General features: G+C 40.6%; 1 protein-coding gene across 1 annotated transcript; it reads left to right on the forward strand.

Moving 5' to 3' along the window:
- The first annotated feature begins 11,002 nt into the window (after positions 1 to 11,002).
- On the forward strand, positions 11,003 to 17,231 carry LOC134446849 (ribonuclease inhibitor-like). Its single transcript, XM_063196146.1, has 11 exons — positions 11,003 to 11,653; positions 11,950 to 12,123; positions 12,613 to 12,783; positions 13,325 to 13,486; positions 13,769 to 13,939; positions 14,101 to 14,283; positions 14,797 to 14,979; positions 15,255 to 15,416; positions 15,529 to 15,575; positions 15,793 to 15,923; positions 16,149 to 17,231. The coding sequence occupies exons 1-11, from the start codon at positions 11,184 to 11,186 to the stop codon at positions 16,572 to 16,574; spliced, it is 2,280 nt and encodes a 759-aa protein (XP_063052216.1). The 5' UTR covers positions 11,003 to 11,183; the 3' UTR covers positions 16,575 to 17,231.
- The last annotated feature ends 992 nt before the right edge of the window (positions 17,232 to 18,223 follow it).

Genomic DNA, 18,223 nt, shown 5'->3' on the forward strand with positions numbered 1-18,223 from the left:
TGTGGGCTGAGGCCACACTTCTGCAGCCTGGAACTAGTTCATTTGGTTCAGATGTGCTGTGAGGCCCATTTTCCTTGACATGCCGGAGAACCTGAACTCTAGTCAGAATAATACAAGCATGCAATGTGTTTTATTTGTTGTATGCATAGAATCGTCCGTTATTCATGTTGACAGGTAGGTAGGTGTGGATTTTAGGCTATAGGCCTACAGGCACCGGCTACACAGTAGGCTATGTGATGTAGGGCATGAAATATTGGGATTTAAAAGTGTAGTTGTAAAGCAATGGGGGTACAGAACTAGACAGAACTAGAAGTGAAAGTATGTCTGACTGTGAGTGTGGTTGGGAGGGGTAGGCCCTCTTGGGAGCACTCCAGGACTGGATGGCAGAAGGCCTACAAGTAGGCCCACTGTATAATTTAAATAATAATAAGCAATGTTGAAATGTAGGCCTAAATTAAATATGTGACTACTTTGTCCGTATTTGTCCAAAAGAAAATACAGATACAGGCTACATGTAAGAGCTGAAACCATGACCTTGCCGATGTTAGTGGGGTTTAAAGGTTTTTTGTTTGTTTGTTTATTTGTTTGTTTGTTTGTTTGACCAAAATGGACTCTCAGGATAGTATGGTTAAAATAAAAATCTGAAAGGTAACATCTGAAAGGTAACATCTACTTGCTAATTTGCTAGTGATAAAAATATGAAAGTGTTCAGTGTAAAATCACAGTTTTGATATAGCCTATTACACTGACCTAACCTTTGCACTTATTATAGTGTTGTAGGCTATATTCTTCTATCATAAAATGTGAAAACGAAAGTGGGCCACAGAAGGAAAGACTAGGCTTATCTTGAAGGATCAAAGGTAAAAGATGAAAGCTGAATAATCATTTTCTGTTTCTTTATAGTGTCTCTCCTGTTATTAAATGACATAACAAATTAATTTACCTTATTTTCTCTTTCCCTGGTAGTCGAATAAGTGTTAAGCTATGACAGCTCCTTTTTTGGATTCTTCAAGTCCTGCCTGTCCCACATCAGAAAATCTTGTAATCTTGTGAAGGTGAGTAGCAAACTACAGTAAATGCATGTGTCTGCACCCATTAGTTACATGGGTATAGCTACTGTATGTCCACACAGATGAACAGACCAAAGAGGGAGTGAGCGGTGAAGACACATAGGCCACACATGCAAGCACGCACGCACGCACGCACGCACGCACGCACGCACGCACACACACTGGCAGCTAAGGGTGTCCTTCAAATCTTTGTATCTCTGTACAGTAATTTGCCAGTACTGGTTCAATGAAGTGATGTAATTACAATACCAGTGCAATACCTTGCATAGTTTATTATAACACCAGTTACATAATGTAGCCATTATTCCACATTCCACTGTATCTAATGAGGTAGATGCACTGTATGAGGAGTACTTCTAATCAGGGTTGGATCGGTAATCTGGCATACAGGGCATTTTCTCAGTGGGCCGACAGTCCCCAGGGGCTATTGTTTTTTTTGTTTGTTTGGAGGTTTTTTTCTTAGGGACTGGCTCACAGTTTAGTGGCCCGCTGTTCCCTCTTCAGTATGGACAGTGGACTGAGTCAAGTAGCTTTGGATATAGTATGCAGGGCTTGACACTGGCACCTGCCAACCGGCCAAATGCTGGTAAAACTTGGCTGTGGCTGGTAATAATTTCAGTGTCACTAGCCAATTTGGCAGGTAGCTTATTCTCTGGTATGACATCAGAATAGCTTACATGTTTATTCTGCACTTTGCCCCGTATGTATCAATTGTTTGTATAAAAGTTTAAGAAAAAGCTCAATTACTGAGTTTCTATTTGTTTGATTGTTTGATTCAATGTAGGAAACTGTACACTCGTCTTTTTCTTGCTTTAGCACCTCATCTTCTGAGGTTAGGTGTACAGCGCCATGATAAAGACAAAAAAAACAATACCAAATTTGTGGCTAATAGAATAACTAAATGGCTAGGGAAACCACTAGCCATGGTGGCCGGCAAGCAAAAAAAGTTAATGTCAAGCCCTGATAGTACGAAAACATACAACTTGTATGTGTGAGGGAGGGGCCATTTAAAGCCAAAAATGCCCAGGTGTTTTTTTTGTCTATAGTCCTGCTTATAATTTTACATTATACACCTCTAACATTCCCTCAAATGAACCTTGGTGCTACAAACTTTGTTGAGCGTGCACCTAGTGCTGCATTTTAGGGCCTACGCCATAGTAGGTAAGGCAAGCTACTGCATCCTACTCCGGATGCCTACATAGTCAACGGGAGCCAAAATGGGTTAACATGCATTTAAAACCCAGCAAGTTAACATGCCCTAATGTGTGATGCAAGTATCTCAAGTATCTCCCAATGAAGATGCATATAACGTGCGTCAAGTATCACAAATTCAGGAGACACGTTTAGCAACGCATTGATTCACACTGGCAGCCGAAGTGTAGTAATGTGTGGCCGTGACATGCGTAGGGCCTATGTGTCAGGATGCGTCAGGTATGTAAGCCCCCCGAGTCTTCATGGTAGGTAGTCTACTGTATGTCTGCAAGCCTTCCTCCTGTTGATGGCGCTCTTACCTGATGTGTGCAGTCTGTCAGTGGTCCAAGGCTGCGGTGTTTATCTTTCTGTAATGAAATGACCTTATCACAATGTGATCACCCGACTACGCCATTCAACACCAATAGGTGCTGCTTGCTCACCTTTATGACATTTTATTGCCGCATAAAATATGAAATTGAAAATACAAAGGTCTTCAAATCTGGCAAACGTTTGATCAGGTCATGTTCTTTGTGAGTAAATAGTCTATATTTGCACATAGTAGGCCTACATGAATGTGTTGAATTATAACATGGCATGGGGAAAATATTAGCTTTACTGCTCCTATGGATGTCGCTCCTCATATACCACGCCCCCACTATAATGTCTTTCAAAAACATCTCCAAACCAATCACTGAGACCTATGGTCAGGTCTTGCTAGTTCTATCCTAAACAATGACGGTTGCCATTCTAAATCTACTGTGCACTTGAGGTGTAAGTTTTATTGCGTTTAGACAGCTGAAGTTGTTTATGTCAGATAAAACCTGGTTACTAATTTACTCCACCGTGTCTGCTTTCACTTTCTACAGTTGTCATGTGCTACTTTATTACAATCTAATAAAAATAAATAAAAAAGACACAATGGTGCCCTTTACACTGTCTCCACTTGAGTTGTCAAAGTGAGATGCAAAGTCTGATTTTATAGGGCACTCAACCTTGTCTTTCACACATTGGGGCAATAGTAACCAGTGATGTGATAGTATTTGTATTGTGCTAAGAACACAGCTTGATGAGAGTAAGTTATTGCCGTCAAGCTATCATATCCAGTCAATATCAAATGTGTTTTGGTGTTTGGCTTTGTAGGAATAGTAGAAGTATAGCTGAAGAGGTTGAATGAAAGCTTGTACTTGTTATATATATAATAAAGTTTGTGATGTATTTATGTAATGTTTGTAGCATTTTATGTGAAATGCATCTGCATAAAACTAGTGGTCTTGGTAACTAACAGATTTGATCTCCATCATGTCTGTCTTTCAATCTCTCTCTTTCTCTCTCTCTCTCTCTCTCTCTCTTTCTCTCTGAGACAGAATGAGGACGGCAGGGGGTGGGGGGGTTGGGGTCAGGCAGAGTACATAAAAGAAGCCTGAGTGCTGTGGTTTATGTCATATCTTTTGGGAGAAGTAGAGACCAGAGTGCCAGGACAACGCAAGTATTGATCCGTTATAGGTAGGACTATATATTAACTAGAATCCTGCAGTCATATTTCTCAAATCTGTTTGCTCACTATGAAAAAAACCTTCTTTACAATTATGAACATTTTTTAACTACTATACTGTACATGTATTACACGCTTTAATCGAAATCAATTTGCAATCATCAAGCTACAGATGCAGGAGCAGAGTGCAGCATTACCACACTACAAAAAAATGAAATAGCCTAGGCCTATATGCCAGTTAAAATATTTTGTTTTGGATAGAATTAGTCCAATATCGCATAGAATGCATACTGCAATTATTTAACTAATTTCATATTTTTTCTTGACTTAGGTTAATTAACTCCAATTAACTCTAATTAGGACAAGAATGTCTTTTTTTCATTGTTTTTTATTGTTGCTGTATTGCACTTAAAAAAACGTATAAACTAGTTGATTGATTTTATTGATGTATCACTGATTTTATTGACTGTTGCTGTAAAACCAATATCACAGCGGCAATTTCTTCATTTAGCCGTTTTACCCACACAGCATGGCTTTCATGTGTTTCAGGTGATTTCAGCTGCCTGCCATGGCACAGACACTCCCTAGGTATTTCATATCATGCCTCTTGTTTAGTGTTCTTTAGACCAATCATATACTTTTTATTTCTTAAGAAAATGTTTGGTGACTGGGAGGGAATAGCACTTCGCCTTGTGATTACGGACTTCCCAATCTTAATTTTTCATAAATCCATTCCAATGCTCTGGTTGTGTAGCCGGGGAACTCCCATGCTGCCTTTAGTTCAGTGTTTCTCAAACTTTTTCAGACCGAGGACCACTTTGTCCCACGCAAAAATGCTCAGGGACCACCTATCAACTGAACTGACAGTTGATTGGTGTTAATTTGACATTACTAATTTAAATGCAGCTCACTTGCTTTTTATTCACATTACAAGCCTGTCTTATTGAGTTGAAAATATGGAACTGTTACAAATATAGCCTACTGCTAACTTGTCTTGGAAAAGTAGAAATCCCGTTGAGGACCACCTGAGCTCTGTTGCGGACCACCAGTGGTCCCCGCACCACACTTTGAGAATCACTGCTTTAGTTCTACACAATCGTTCCGATCTGAAAGACAATTTACAGTAAGCAGGTAGCCAGGCCTAATCTCAGTTGTGATTAGGTCTGGTGTTAACCAGGCAACTGGTTGTGTGTATTGTTTGTAGTAATAACTATGAACTATTACTTACTATTTAATAAAAGTGTTTTAGTGCTATTATAAACTTGGCAGGTTCTCTGCAGCTGTGTACACAAAAGTAGGCCTAAACTTTTGTCTAAACAATTCAGTGACACATGTCTCACAGTCTCACATCATTAGAACGGATCAATAGTGTGTGTGTGTGTGTGTGTGTGTGTGTGCGCGCGTGCGTCACTCTTAAGGTTTGATAGTAACTGTTTTTGATAACATTTGGTCCCCTTCAAAATTATCGTTAGTTGTGGTCTTTTGTAAGTATAACATTTTCAGAGTTAATTCTACTCAATATTGTGTAAATGTTACCCCCCTATTTCACGCCATACCTCCAGTCGCACGCTGTAATAGTCATTGAAAAGTTACGTACCACAGTACTACAGTACTATGACAGACACAGGGCCTTTAGTAATGCACTTCATCATTGCCATTCTGGTAACAGCAAATTTATAACGGTATTAACGGGTTAAAAGTTGTAGAATTGAAATGACAGAATACAGAATTTTGTACAGAATACAGAATTTTGCATGGACTTTTGACTCTACTGGCTCTCTACACAGTGTTTTGAATATGGCGTAGCTGGATTTACAGTACGTTTACTCTGAAATATTAACACCCCATCTTTTTACTGTGTAGTGTGTCCCAAGTGAGCGGAGCTGGCAGTCGAAACACCAACCTGATCGCCAGTACTGGCGCCAACATCAATGCCAACACCCTAGAGGGATGCAACATTGGAGCCCTGTATATCGGTTGAGTATTGCCTAACTCATTCTCGTCAAGTTTCATATGATCCATGTCTGGAAGATGTGCTGTGTAACAGTAAAGGCCAATTTATACTTATTGGCGCTGACGGTTGCAGAGCCTGTGCAACCGTCTGTGCGCGACCACACCCCCCGCGCAGAGGCTCTGCAACCGTCGTCGCGCGCCTCAAAAAAATCCTGACTACGCGACAGACGGTTGCGAAGGTCGCAGAGAAAAGGCGCTGTGATTGGTCGTCTCGATACTTCCTTCTTCTCGTGGCGGCACAGTTCTCAGGTAGTTTACGAGAGCCAAACTGTCAATATTCTGTGGAATACGAACACTTTCTTTCTAGTCTGTGTAAATAAATGAAGCTACAATGACTGAATTAGTAAGTAGCAAACAAACACTACATCAACAAACTACAAACTACATCAGTTTAGCACTCGCAGCACAATGCCTGCCGTCTGACTACTGAACTGTAGCCTTGTAGCTATGTAGCCAAATGTAGCTAACGACATGACACCTTGTGCGCAGATCTATAACATCAACAGTGGTTAGCGACCGTAAGCAACAGGCGCCGTTGCTGAACTATAATCTGCCCTTAATGACTGTCTCCCTGTACATGCTAGTAATACACATTAGAATTAGAATGAGTTTGTAGGTGAATTACCGTGCTCGTGCTGTGCTAATGTGCTAAAATCTGAAACAGCAGTGCATGTGGCTGATTCATTCAAGTGGCTAGGGCAAGCTGTGGCCTAAGCACCAGGGAGGTAGTCTGCAGTTTGTACACATTAAAATGCGATGTTAATTCAACACTTAGAGAGTACTCTGGGACACCCTAGAGGGTGTTATATTGACTCTCTAATTGAATTGAAACGGCATTTTAATGTGTACAAACTACCTCCCTGGCCATGGGCGTTTTTAGACAGGGGCCAGGGTGGGCCTGGGCCCCTGTAGGATTGGTCCTGGCCCCCCCTAGGGCCCCTGCGCCAGCCAATGATATAAAGAAATAATAATGTCTAACAGGTTTGCTACATGTATTGACGGATTCCAAGTGCAACACACACAGGAAGGGACTAGACGGGTCAGTTGTCCCAGGCACAGGCACAGAGGGGGTACATAATTGGGTCCTAGTGACATTACACATGTTTGATAGGGGGGCCTTCGTCAATACTTTGCCCCCAGGCTCGGGTGAGGTGCTGCCACTGCCCCTGCACGCACTCGACCCGATTCGCACGATGTTCCACCTGCTGCATGCAGCGACCTTCAGACTTGTGAGCTAGAACTTCTTCTTCATTTTTTTGGAGCTATCATCGCTGGACTTAAATGGAGTTGGATAACATGCAGAAGTGAGGAAACAATTCATTTCCTTAAATTTCTGTAGGTGAGGAATAAGCCAATTTTAAACGGAATGGTGGCATGCATTCGGTTTGGGCACTTAGGTTACTGTATGTGGCTGAGTTAAAAGGCAATTCTATGTGGTGCTATTTTACTAATTATTAACAGTTCTCAGATTCATAACGGTATTTAATTACCATCCCAACTGTGTGTGCTGCAGCACTGCTATTAAGGCTGCTTATGAGTTTTGTCATAGGCTAAAGTAGCCTAGCTTACAAATGCAATGGACAGACAAGATACATTAGCTACATTGCTGTTTGAAATGATTTGGGAGCAAAATAGGAGCGAAATGCATCGCCATATGACACAAACTACCGGACAAAATACCTTCTACGTTGGATTTGGCCTTTCCGATATAATTTTTTTTTCCGACCATTTTGAGTTACTGCGTTCTTGTTTTGCACGGCAGAGGTGTAGAAAGTGAAATAAGCAAGTAGTGTTGCCAGGTGTAAGAGAAATAAGCTGTTTTGGGCCGTCTTAGAAAAAAAAGCCCAAAACAGCTGCCAGAGAAATTAGCAGCTGCTTATAATCATTTAACCCTTCTTCCTTGAAAGATCTACTACTGGGACTGACTGCCCCGTGGTGGAGATTTTAGGCTATTTTATACAATGCTGCATTTTCTCTTATTTGAGACTTTGTTGGATAGGGAAATATAAACTGTAAATTATAAAAATATTATTGAAATGAAAAAGTGATAAAATAGAAATGGAGATTAATTTGAATTCATGATTTTATCTCATTTTTAAATTTAATTTCAGTCTTTTCGTTAGAAAGGTTTTGGGGGAAATCGCCACTTATATAATATAGTATATTAAAAAAGATGTGCAGATATCAATTGTCATCAAGAAAACTGTGATACACATTTTTTTTTTCAAAACCGCCCATCCCTAGTTTGTATGTTCTTGCCATTACGTTTTTTCCACAATAATAATAATTGGTATAGCACATTTCAAACAAGGCATGCAGCTCATTGTGATTTAGTTAGATCAAATATGAAATTGGTAAGTTGGTTAACCCATTGATGCCAAATATTGTGTAGGTTATCATTGACCGTGGTGCCAGGAGCTGCATGATGTACTTTGTAGCTTTAGGCTCATGAAATTCAACATTTTTGTAAATGAAGAAAGTTTGTATGTTAGAGCTGAATGAATGGGTGATAATGCAAAATGAAGCAGCTTTTAATTCAATTAATTACATGCTTAGTATGTGCTTCAGATGCTGAAGCATGTGTTTTTGCAGGTATTTTAGGCAACACTGGGTTTAGAAAAAGGCCGATATTTTGGCAAAAGTAAGGTCGAAGAATATAAGGTACATGGGCCCCCCTCAAAACATGTGGGCCCCTGTCAGGCCCCTGTGGTAATTTTGGCCTAAAAACGCCCTTGTCCCTGGCGCTTAGGCCACAGCTAAGCATATCCTGTACTGTTATTAATGTAGTGAACACTATGGGTTTCTCCTGCACTCTCATGTACTCCCATTGCTCATTGCTGCATACTAATATTGTTCAATTCCACCTATTTAGCCACAATTAATACTCAAAGTATGGAAAGCATCAGGGCCTATGTAGTATATGGTGCTTTTTACTTGCAATTCTGAATTTAGTCAACTTGAAGTTATCTGCTGTGTGAGCTCTATGCATTATGTCAGACTACACATCTACATACATGGCCTACATGAAAAAAAAAAAAAAACTTAACAGTTTCGCAGCAGATTGTTTCATATTTTTGAGTTGTCTTAACATTTTTACAGTGTACAGCTGATACAAGACTGCTACCCATGACTTAGTGATTCAACCATTCCATCACAGTAGCCAGAACCATTGTAGGATTCAGGACGAACTGTTAGCTTGCTGTTACTGTTAGCAAGCTTTTAGGCAATAGAATGATTGTGAGTTTTGTGATTTTAAGGTGAGTCACCATTAAATTGACTATAAAAAACATGGTGGCCGAGGGTTGAATGAACTTTAATGTGTTTGCGGGGCATGTTCCTTTGTATTTTCAAGTTGGCTCAACTACAAGCAGACATGATTGCTTGCCACTATCAGAGCAATTTCACACCTTGGACTCTGGAAAGTGTGACCACCTCAACGACATGTAGAAAGGATTGCTAATAAGGCTTATAATAACTGGTTACGCATTACTGTGCAGTCTTCAATAACAAACTCTAATGTTAGACATTGTGTACAAATTTGAACATTATTTAATAAATCTGTAGAGTTTAAAATATTAAAAATAGCTGAACAAAGTGGTGTTGGCCAGTGAATGGTGAGGGTTGGCTGTGAGGGTTAAGAGCAATGTTCTTATTTTGTGTTCTTCTCTTCAGGAGGATCCCCAGGATCTAGTCCAGATCTGCCACCTGACAAAGGTAATGCACATTGCATCAGAGATGTATAAAGCACTCGGCTGAAGGAGTGAAGTAGAAGTACAAGTACTAGAAAGTGAGCTGAGTATTCAAAATGTCTTATACTTGAGTGTTGCAAACAGATGTGTTTTAGAATATTTCTCAAGTGCTAAAAGTAAAAGTACAAGTGATTCAGAAACTGCTACTCAAGTAATGACAGTACAAGTAGAAGTATTTAAACATTAGAGCTCAAGTTCTGAAAGCTAAAGTACAAGTGCAAAGGTCCCTGCTGTGTAAGTTAAGCCTAATGGTAAATTTAAATAATACAAAATCAATTAAAATTAATTAATTAATTAATTAAAATTAATTATAAGCCGCCTTCATTTGTCAAGGGAAAACAAACCACATTTTGTAGCTAGGAACATCTTTACATTTAATAATTAATGGGCTAGTTTAACATAGATTTACTGATTAGTTGTATCATTTATGTTGTTCTGACAGAGAAATTTCAAAAAGAACTCAAACTTTTCCTGGAAAAGAAGTATCGGTGTGTCCGTGATGGCGGCTCAAAAAACAGACCACCTCCTAAACTCAATGACGTCTACACAGATGTGGATATCATTGTGGAAATGTCAGCTGAAGACAATCCTGTATCATTAGAAATCAAGTGCACAGATATTTTCAACTCTGAAACAGACAACAGCATCAGAAGAGTGCTGACTAAGGGCGTTAGTGGTGCAGGGAAAACCATCTGTGTGCAGAAGTTCATAATTGACTGGGTTGAAGGAAAGTCCAATACAGACGTGGACTTCATATTCCCCATTTCATTTCGAGAACTGAACAAAAAAGAGAAGACCAGTCTGATAGGGTTGTTGAAAGAGTTCTACCCCGACATTCACGTGAGCTTCTTTGGTCCTGAATACAAGACAGTCATTATTTTGGATGGGTTGCATGAGTACCAGTCTCCTCTTAGCTTCAAAGCAGAGGTTTTCCGTGATGTGAAGAAGGAGGCATCGGTGGATGTGCTGCTTACCAACCTTGTTAGAGGAGACCTCCTTGACGGAGCATTCCTGTGGATCACCTCTCGGCCAGTGGCAAACATTCCATTGGCTGAGCATGTCCAGAGAGTGACAGCACTGAAGGGTTTCAATGACCAGCAGAAGAAGGAGTACTTCAGAAAGATCTGCAAGGGAAGTGATGGAAAAGCTGAGAAGGTAATCTCATTCCTTGAACAGTCAAAATCCCTGCGGGCCTTGTGTGCAGTACCAGCCTTCTGCCGAATTGTATCCATTACTCTGAAGACGACAGAAGAGGAGATCACAAGTTTGACACAGTTGTTGGCTGGCTATCTCTTCCAGCATATTCAGCAACTGAAACAAGAGTCAGACGAGGCGGCAGAAGCCAAAGAAGAGAAGGTGATACTCAACCTAGGAAAGCTTGCGTGGCATCTGCTTCAAAATTGTGATAAGAATGTTGAGAAATTAACCTTTAGTTCAAAACAGCTTCAGGAATCTGGCATCCAGGATAGTGAGTACATGGTGCTGTCTGGGTTATGCTCAGAAGAAGTTGAAGACAGTGACGATGAGGTCATCTACTCCGAGGAACGAAAGTTTAGTTTTTTCGACCGTTGTTTCCAAGAGTTTCTTGCAGCTGTGTATGTAATAGCAACATTTGTTCGGGATAAGAGGAATCCAATTGAGCAAACAACTGGCACAAAGAAATGGATGGCGAAGCCCACAATGTTTGACATCCATAAGTCTGCTGTGAAAAGGGCCATCGATAGCAAAGGACGTCTCAACATTTTTGTGAGATCCCTCCTTGGTCTCTCTGAGAAGTCAAACCAGAAATTTGTTCTTAAGTGCATGGAATGGATCAAGGCCAATGATGCCTCTATAGAATGGGATGATGACAATAACAAAACAAAAAGCTATATATCCAAGAAAGTAGAGGAGAAGAAGCAAGGGGATACTGCCATACTAGTAGAATTTCTCAGTGAATTAAAAGACAAAGATCTTCTGAATAAAATCCAGAAGGTTAACCAGAAGACACAGGATCACACAGTGAGTCAGGACATAGTCATCACATTGCAGACGAACAAGGAGGTTCAACAAGAGTTTGAGGTGAAAAACTTCATGAAAGAGGAAGTTGGTTTGCCAAATTTATTGCCGGTTGTGCAAATCACAGATCAAGCTAAGTAAGTGTTGAGAAATTGTCCAGCCTAATTGTCTGTCTGTCTGTCTGTCTGTCTGTCTGTCTGTCTCTCTCTCTCTCTCTCTCTCTCTCTCTCTCTTAATCCAATTCAATTTCAGTCAATAATGCTTTACTGACATGATGAAGACAGTCAAAGTGATTATGCAAAGTATGACATGATGAGTAAGTTCTTCATCCAGTGTTAAGGTAACATAGTGGGCATGTGTGTTTAAAGACAACAGAAACGTTCAATCATTTGCAGGCATGTTATTTTCATGTCATTCATATTTGACATTTCAGATTGAATAAGTGCAACCTGACAGAGAAAAGCTGTGCCCAGATAGCTGATTCCTTTAGGAAGTACGACTCCAGTGTGAAGGTGCTGGACATGAGTGAGAATGAACTTGGTGATTCAGGGGTGAAAGACATCATCTCTGTGCTGCATGAGGAAAAGTGTAAAATTGAGAATTTAAGGTAAGGCTTGTTGATGTTCTTTCAGGAAGAATCTCTGAATTGAGACTTACCAAGGAAGATTACGTTATAATGACATGTAAATGTGTTTGCTCAGTTCCATGTAATATTTCACTTCAAATTATTGTTTTTTAAATTGCAACATCACATTTTAACTATGGAATGAAAACATTTGACCAAAAAATGAAAATAAAAACGAGATAATATAGCCTTGAAGATCACTGCCCATTTGAGACAGTTTAAGAAACCATCTGGCATCTCAGTTAAGTGTCTTTCCTTATTCGACCGTGCCACCTTGCTATAGATTACTGCTGAGATATATTAATTACTTCCTTTCGTTTACTCTACTCTGATGTTACTTTGCTCTGTGGTTTTCGACATCCCTCTTGCAGCTTGCATGATGCCTGTTTTTCATCCTGTAGTTCTTATAATAATGTACCGTAGTTTATTTATTGTCTTGGTATACATGTTGATATAATTATCTACTTAAAGTTTGTCCTACTGTGGGTTAACATCTGAGACATGTGAAAGCCTCAGCGAGGCTCTAGCAGAGACATCTCGTCTCCATGAGCTGAACCTGAGCAACAACAACATTCATGACCAAGGAGTGTTCCTACTCTCCATGGCCTTGACAGACCCAAAGTGCCAACTGCATACTCTGAGGTACACACACAGACACACACACACACACACACACACACACACACACACACACACACACACACACACACACACACACACACACACACACACACACACACACGCACGCACACACACACACACACACACTTTACTTATATTATACTCACTAAACGTTGTCTGTGTAATCATCTCCCCATTATCAAGGTGAACATTTATACATTCATTTCTAATACTTGAACACTGTATCACTTGACCCTTACAGTACGTAATAATCAATAGTAGTGTTGCAGGTTTAACCAAGGTCATTCTGCATAGTTCAAAAACATGACCTCACAGCAAACCTCCAAGGTTTGGGGAAGAGCTATAGGTTTGAGGCTGAGCTATAGCTGGCTGGCTCCGTTGCCAGTGTATCTGTTTGAAGCATCAGGAGGGATTCTACGTCTACCACTGCTATTCTGCATCCATTATACAGACATACAACTACCATTCTAAGAAAATACAATTAAAATAGATATGATGTTGCAACAATAACTATATGTACATTGTGGATATGGTGTTGCAGACTTGCCAGCTGCCAGCTTTCCTCAAAGTGCTGCAAGGACCTCAGCTCAAGCTTACAGTCAGCTGATTCAGCCCTGAAGCACCTAGACTTGAGTTTCAATGACCTCCAAGACTCAGGGGTTCAACACCTCTCTGCAGCACCTACAAAACTGGAGACACTAAGGTAAGATGGATATTTGTGGTCTTTATACTAGAATGAACGTAAACCACACTCTTGAATAGGAGCAGGAGATTATTCAACTCATAAAGTTACACATCAAAAGCATCTACTACAGGCTAAAAACTCAACATCTTCACCTCCACCGATGAGCACTGTTCTGTGCTTGAATTTACTCAATTTACTCAAGACTGATTTTTTCTGAATAACTGTATATTTACTTTGTTGTCTTATTGTTTTTCGTAAGTAACTTGGGATGCAATGTAATATTATCTCCTTGTACTGCAGACTGGCCTGCTGCAACCTCACAGAAGGCTCTGGCCATCACCTGGGCACGCTGCTGCAGTCAGGGGCACTGAGAGATTTGGATCTGACCAACAATATGCTGAAGGACTCAGGGCTGCAGCAGCTCCTCTCTGTTGGCCTGGCCAGCCAAACGTGCTCACTGGAGAGATTGATGTAAGTATACCAAGGATTTGCAAACATTTGCAACATTTTATGTCATGCTTGGGGCGATGTATGTGTATTGTACAGTATGTTTTATACTGTAAACTACATGTTATTCTATAAATCATATTTAATAATGTTTAATAAATATGGTAATGTACATTTCCATGCAGCATAAAGAAATGTGAGATCACTTTGCAAGATCCCAGCTGCTGTGAAGCTGTGTTGTCCTGCATGAAGTCTAAGAAGGGTCACCTTAGAGAGCTGGACCTAAGCTACAATTATCTGCAGGATTCCGGCGCACAGACAGTCATTCCTTCTGCAGTGAAACTGCCATGTAGGATTGAGAAGCTGAGGTATGGTGGTGGTGTGTGTGCATGTATGCATGCATGCATGGCATAAAATAGCATCAGCTGTGTATGTACAGTATGTGAATACAGTAAGTATGTTATCAATAACACTAGACTAAATAATCAATAACCAAAGGGAATTCAAATGAAGAATACTGTACTAAGCTAGACTCTTATGGCTACTTAAACAAGTGGCACAGATACCCCCCATCTTGTCAATAACAGTATGTCGTCTTGGCAAATGTTATGCATTACAAAAGGTCAAGCTCCACACTGCAGGTGTAAGGTTTATTGCGTTTAGATGACTTAAGTTGTAAATATGAGATAAAACCAGTTTACTAATTTATTGTACCATGTATGCTTTCACTTTCCACAGTTGTCTTGCACAACTTAATTACAACCCAATTACACATTGATAAAGAATTGAGGCTACATGAAGTATGATTTCTGATTATTTGTTTTTTTGATCATCTGGTTGTGTAATTATGTACCTGTCCTATCCATCTCCTGTCTCTTCAGTCTAGCTTGCTGTTCACTAACAGAGAAGATGTGTGGGCTCCTCAGCTCTGAGCTGGGAGGTGAGGGCCTGATGCAGTCTTGCCTGAGGGAGATTGACTTCAGTGACAATGACCTGGGCTCATCTGGAGTGGCACTCCTCTGTGACACATTACAGAAGGATGCTTGCAAATGGGAGAAACTCTTGTGAGTGACCAAATATGATTGTCATAAAAACACAGTCCAATATATTTATTTCACAAAACTACAGTCAACAACAATTTTCATAATACAACAAAAGCAATCATAGATGGCAACCTGACATACACGTAGATGCCTAATGCTACATGCTTTGCCTTATGCTACATGCATGGGATGTTGTGTGGCACTTCTGTGCTGTTTAATGTTATGAGTGAAAATACGGTAGTTATTAATAAAGATGTTGGCTCAAGCAACCCTACTGACAAGTTGAATTCTTTCAGTTTGTCCCAGTGCAATATCAAAGCACCTCGCTGTCAAGACTTGGCCAATGCGCTGAGAAAAAATCCATCTCACATGACGGTACTGGACCTGAGGTTCAATCACCTGGAGGATGATGGGTCTAAATTCTTCAAGTCACTCCAGACCAACTCCCGGGAGATCAAGTGAGTTTGGGAAACATGCTGAAGAGTCGTGCTGAACTCAACAGCTGAAGAGCTGTGTTTTGCACTGATTTGATGTGTTATCATATTCATTTGTTATTCTCAATTTTTGCAGGATTGAAGGTGGTGGAGAGTTTTGTTTGAGGAAGGGCGAGGACAGATGTACGTATGTCTTTGTTTCTTGGGGGTTTTTGTGCCATTTTTTAGATCTGTTATTACTTAGTGTACCATGCTGCAGCTATGAATTATTTTAAATAGTTTTAATAATTAAATTATTTGTCATAATTCCATGGCCATTGACCTGTCTGGATCTCTCACTTACACAATGTTACCAACAAGAGTATGCATTTGGCCTATATGTGTGTGTGTATTTGTGCAGATGAGCGCAGTCTAACCCTGGATGAGAACACCGCGAACCCGAGGCTCTTCCTCACAGAGACCAAAATCAGGTGGGCTGAATGGGAGCTCCCTCTACCCGTGCACCTGGACCGGTTTGACTGCCGCACGCAGGTACATATGTCCATGGTAGTTCTGATCCTAATTCTAAATCGGGGTCTTATTCTGATTCCGATTGTACTTCTGGTTCTAATTTGGGATCTGGTTCCGATTTTGATTCAGACTGTACTTCTGGTTCTAATTCTGGATCAGTTTGCGATTCTTATTATAACTCCGCTTCTGGTTCTAATTCAGGTTCTGATTCTGATTCTAACTCCGCTTCTGGTTTCTTTTCTTGAGGTGTTGTGTGTGGAAGCACTGAGCAGCCGCAGCTACTGGGAGGTGAAGTGGAGCGGAATGGCCTCAGTGGGTGTAGCGTACGCCAGCATGGGCAGGAAGGGTGAGAACAACGCCGCCACGCTGGGCCGCAATGACAGGTCCTGGTGCCTGGACTGCAGCGCCTACACCTACTCCGCGTGGCACGGCAACAAGGAGACGCGCGTGGCCCAGCAGCCCTCGGGATGCCACCGCTTGGGCGTCTACCTGGACTGGCTGGGCGGCACGCTGGCCTTCTTCAAAGTCAAGACGGTCGGCGGGAAGCGCAAGTTCACCCTGCTGCACACCTTCAAACACAGCTTCTCACTGCCCCTGCTGCCCGGTTTCAGGATCTGGGCTGACTCCAGCGTGTTCATCTGCCCACAGAATGGAGACAAGAAGGCGGCATGAAGACACCAGCAATTAGTACAGGCATACTTATAGACTTCTCAAGTAGACACACATGCATGTGGCACTTGCACTCAACACATACATTCACACACACAACCACACACACACACACACAAAGGATTGAAGAAAAAACATCTTGGAGTCATGTCATTCAAATGCTGTCGTGTTAATCTAAAAAAGTTGTTCATCAATCACAGAAATTAATACTGTGATGATGACTGATAATTGTTAAAATAATAATTAAATGGCTATGCATAATGCATAGCTAGATTTACAATGCACTTGTGGATTAATAGTACTGTATTTTCCTTTATGACAGTAGAAGATTATTTCTTCCGAATAACAACTTCATAATTTTTTTTTTCTATCTTGAAGTTGTGGGTGTTGTGACTCCCAACATTTAATTTAAACAGTGTTAGTGAATTAAGGTAAACCAATAAATCATTTTCATTTCAAAATAACACTTGGAAGTATTGCATGATATCATCACAGGTTCTATCATAAAAAAATTGATATTGACATTGCAGTCAGATCCAAACTTTGCTTTTCTATTTTATGTGCGGCCGGTAACTGATATTGATTTTCATGTTGATTTCAATTCAGTGAAGTAGTAATGGTTTCAAGATGACATTGTGCAATTGCATCAACTGTATAACTGAATAAATCAATCGAAAATATGTGTATAGGATGTCCTGTGTTTACTAAGTACAGTGTGGATGTGTTCCGTTTGTGTGAAATTAGGGGATGTTCTGGCATCAAGTAATTAATCATAATTCACTGTGGATAGGAGCGTCAGCTGCATAAAATATATTTTAAAGCAATGTTACCCAATGGAAGGCGATACATGACCCATCAAAGAAGAGAGAGCCTACATCACAACCCTTGCAGTATAATTACAGCCCTTAACAATAAATAAAAAAAATATGCGCCATCTAGTATTCTTCGGAGGTCATTGGGAAGATCCCATGAGCCCTTATAAAAATTGCAGTCAATGTAACATCCTCTATGGTGCATTTGGTCCCAGAGCTGTGTTGCCAGATTGGGCGGTTACCCGCCCAATTGGGCTGCTTGGGATAGCCGTCTGCGGGTAAAAACAGTCAAAGAACGGCCAGTGGGCGTTTTTTTCTGTAGTTTTATGATCATAGAAATCAATACAATTTGGTTGAAATTGAGCGGAATTTAGCACCTCTAGGTGTTTTTTTCAAGCACCGTTTGGGCTGGAAATGGTCAGACACATCTGGCAACATGAATCTTCTTATTACAGCCTAGCACAGCATCCCTCCTCCCACAACAAGTTTGAGGGAGTAGAGCCAGTCATGTTTTGGGAAAGCTCTGAGATGCTGTAGTTCAGTGCCTGAAAGACTGATCCCATGTTTTGTAAACAGATAGACAGTGTAATGGACACCTTTCTGCCCCTGCAAAGGTCACACACAGATAAAAGTAGATAATACACGGTACTAGAACACAACAGACATTTTAAAATGAGCATGTAAGCATGCTGTTGACCCCAAACTGAGTTACAGTAATTCTGTCTGTCTGTCTAGTCTGTCTGTCTGTCTGTCTGTCTGTCTCTCTCTCTCTCTCTCTCTCTCTCTCTCTCTCTCTCTCTCTTCTCTCAATATCAATATCATTATCTGTTTGTTTGTACA

Source organism: Engraulis encrasicolus, chromosome 4 (genome assembly GCF_034702125.1).
Source record: "Engraulis encrasicolus isolate BLACKSEA-1 chromosome 4, IST_EnEncr_1.0, whole genome shotgun sequence".
In the NCBI taxonomy this organism is placed as follows: domain Eukaryota; kingdom Metazoa; phylum Chordata; class Actinopteri; order Clupeiformes; family Engraulidae; genus Engraulis; species Engraulis encrasicolus.

Excerpts from the sequence above, each read along its gene's own strand:
- LOC134446849 (XM_063196146.1), top strand. The coding sequence starts at position 11,184 with ATGGCGAAGCCCACAATGTTTGACATCCATAAGTCTGCTGTGAAAAGG. Across the intron at positions 12,784-13,324 it reads TGCCAACTGCATACTCTGAG|ACTTGCCAGCTGCCAGCTTT; the intron begins GTACACACACAG and ends ATGGTGTTGCAG. Across the intron at positions 13,940-14,100 it reads TGCTCACTGGAGAGATTGAT|CATAAAGAAATGTGAGATCA; the intron begins GTAAGTATACCA and ends ATTTCCATGCAG.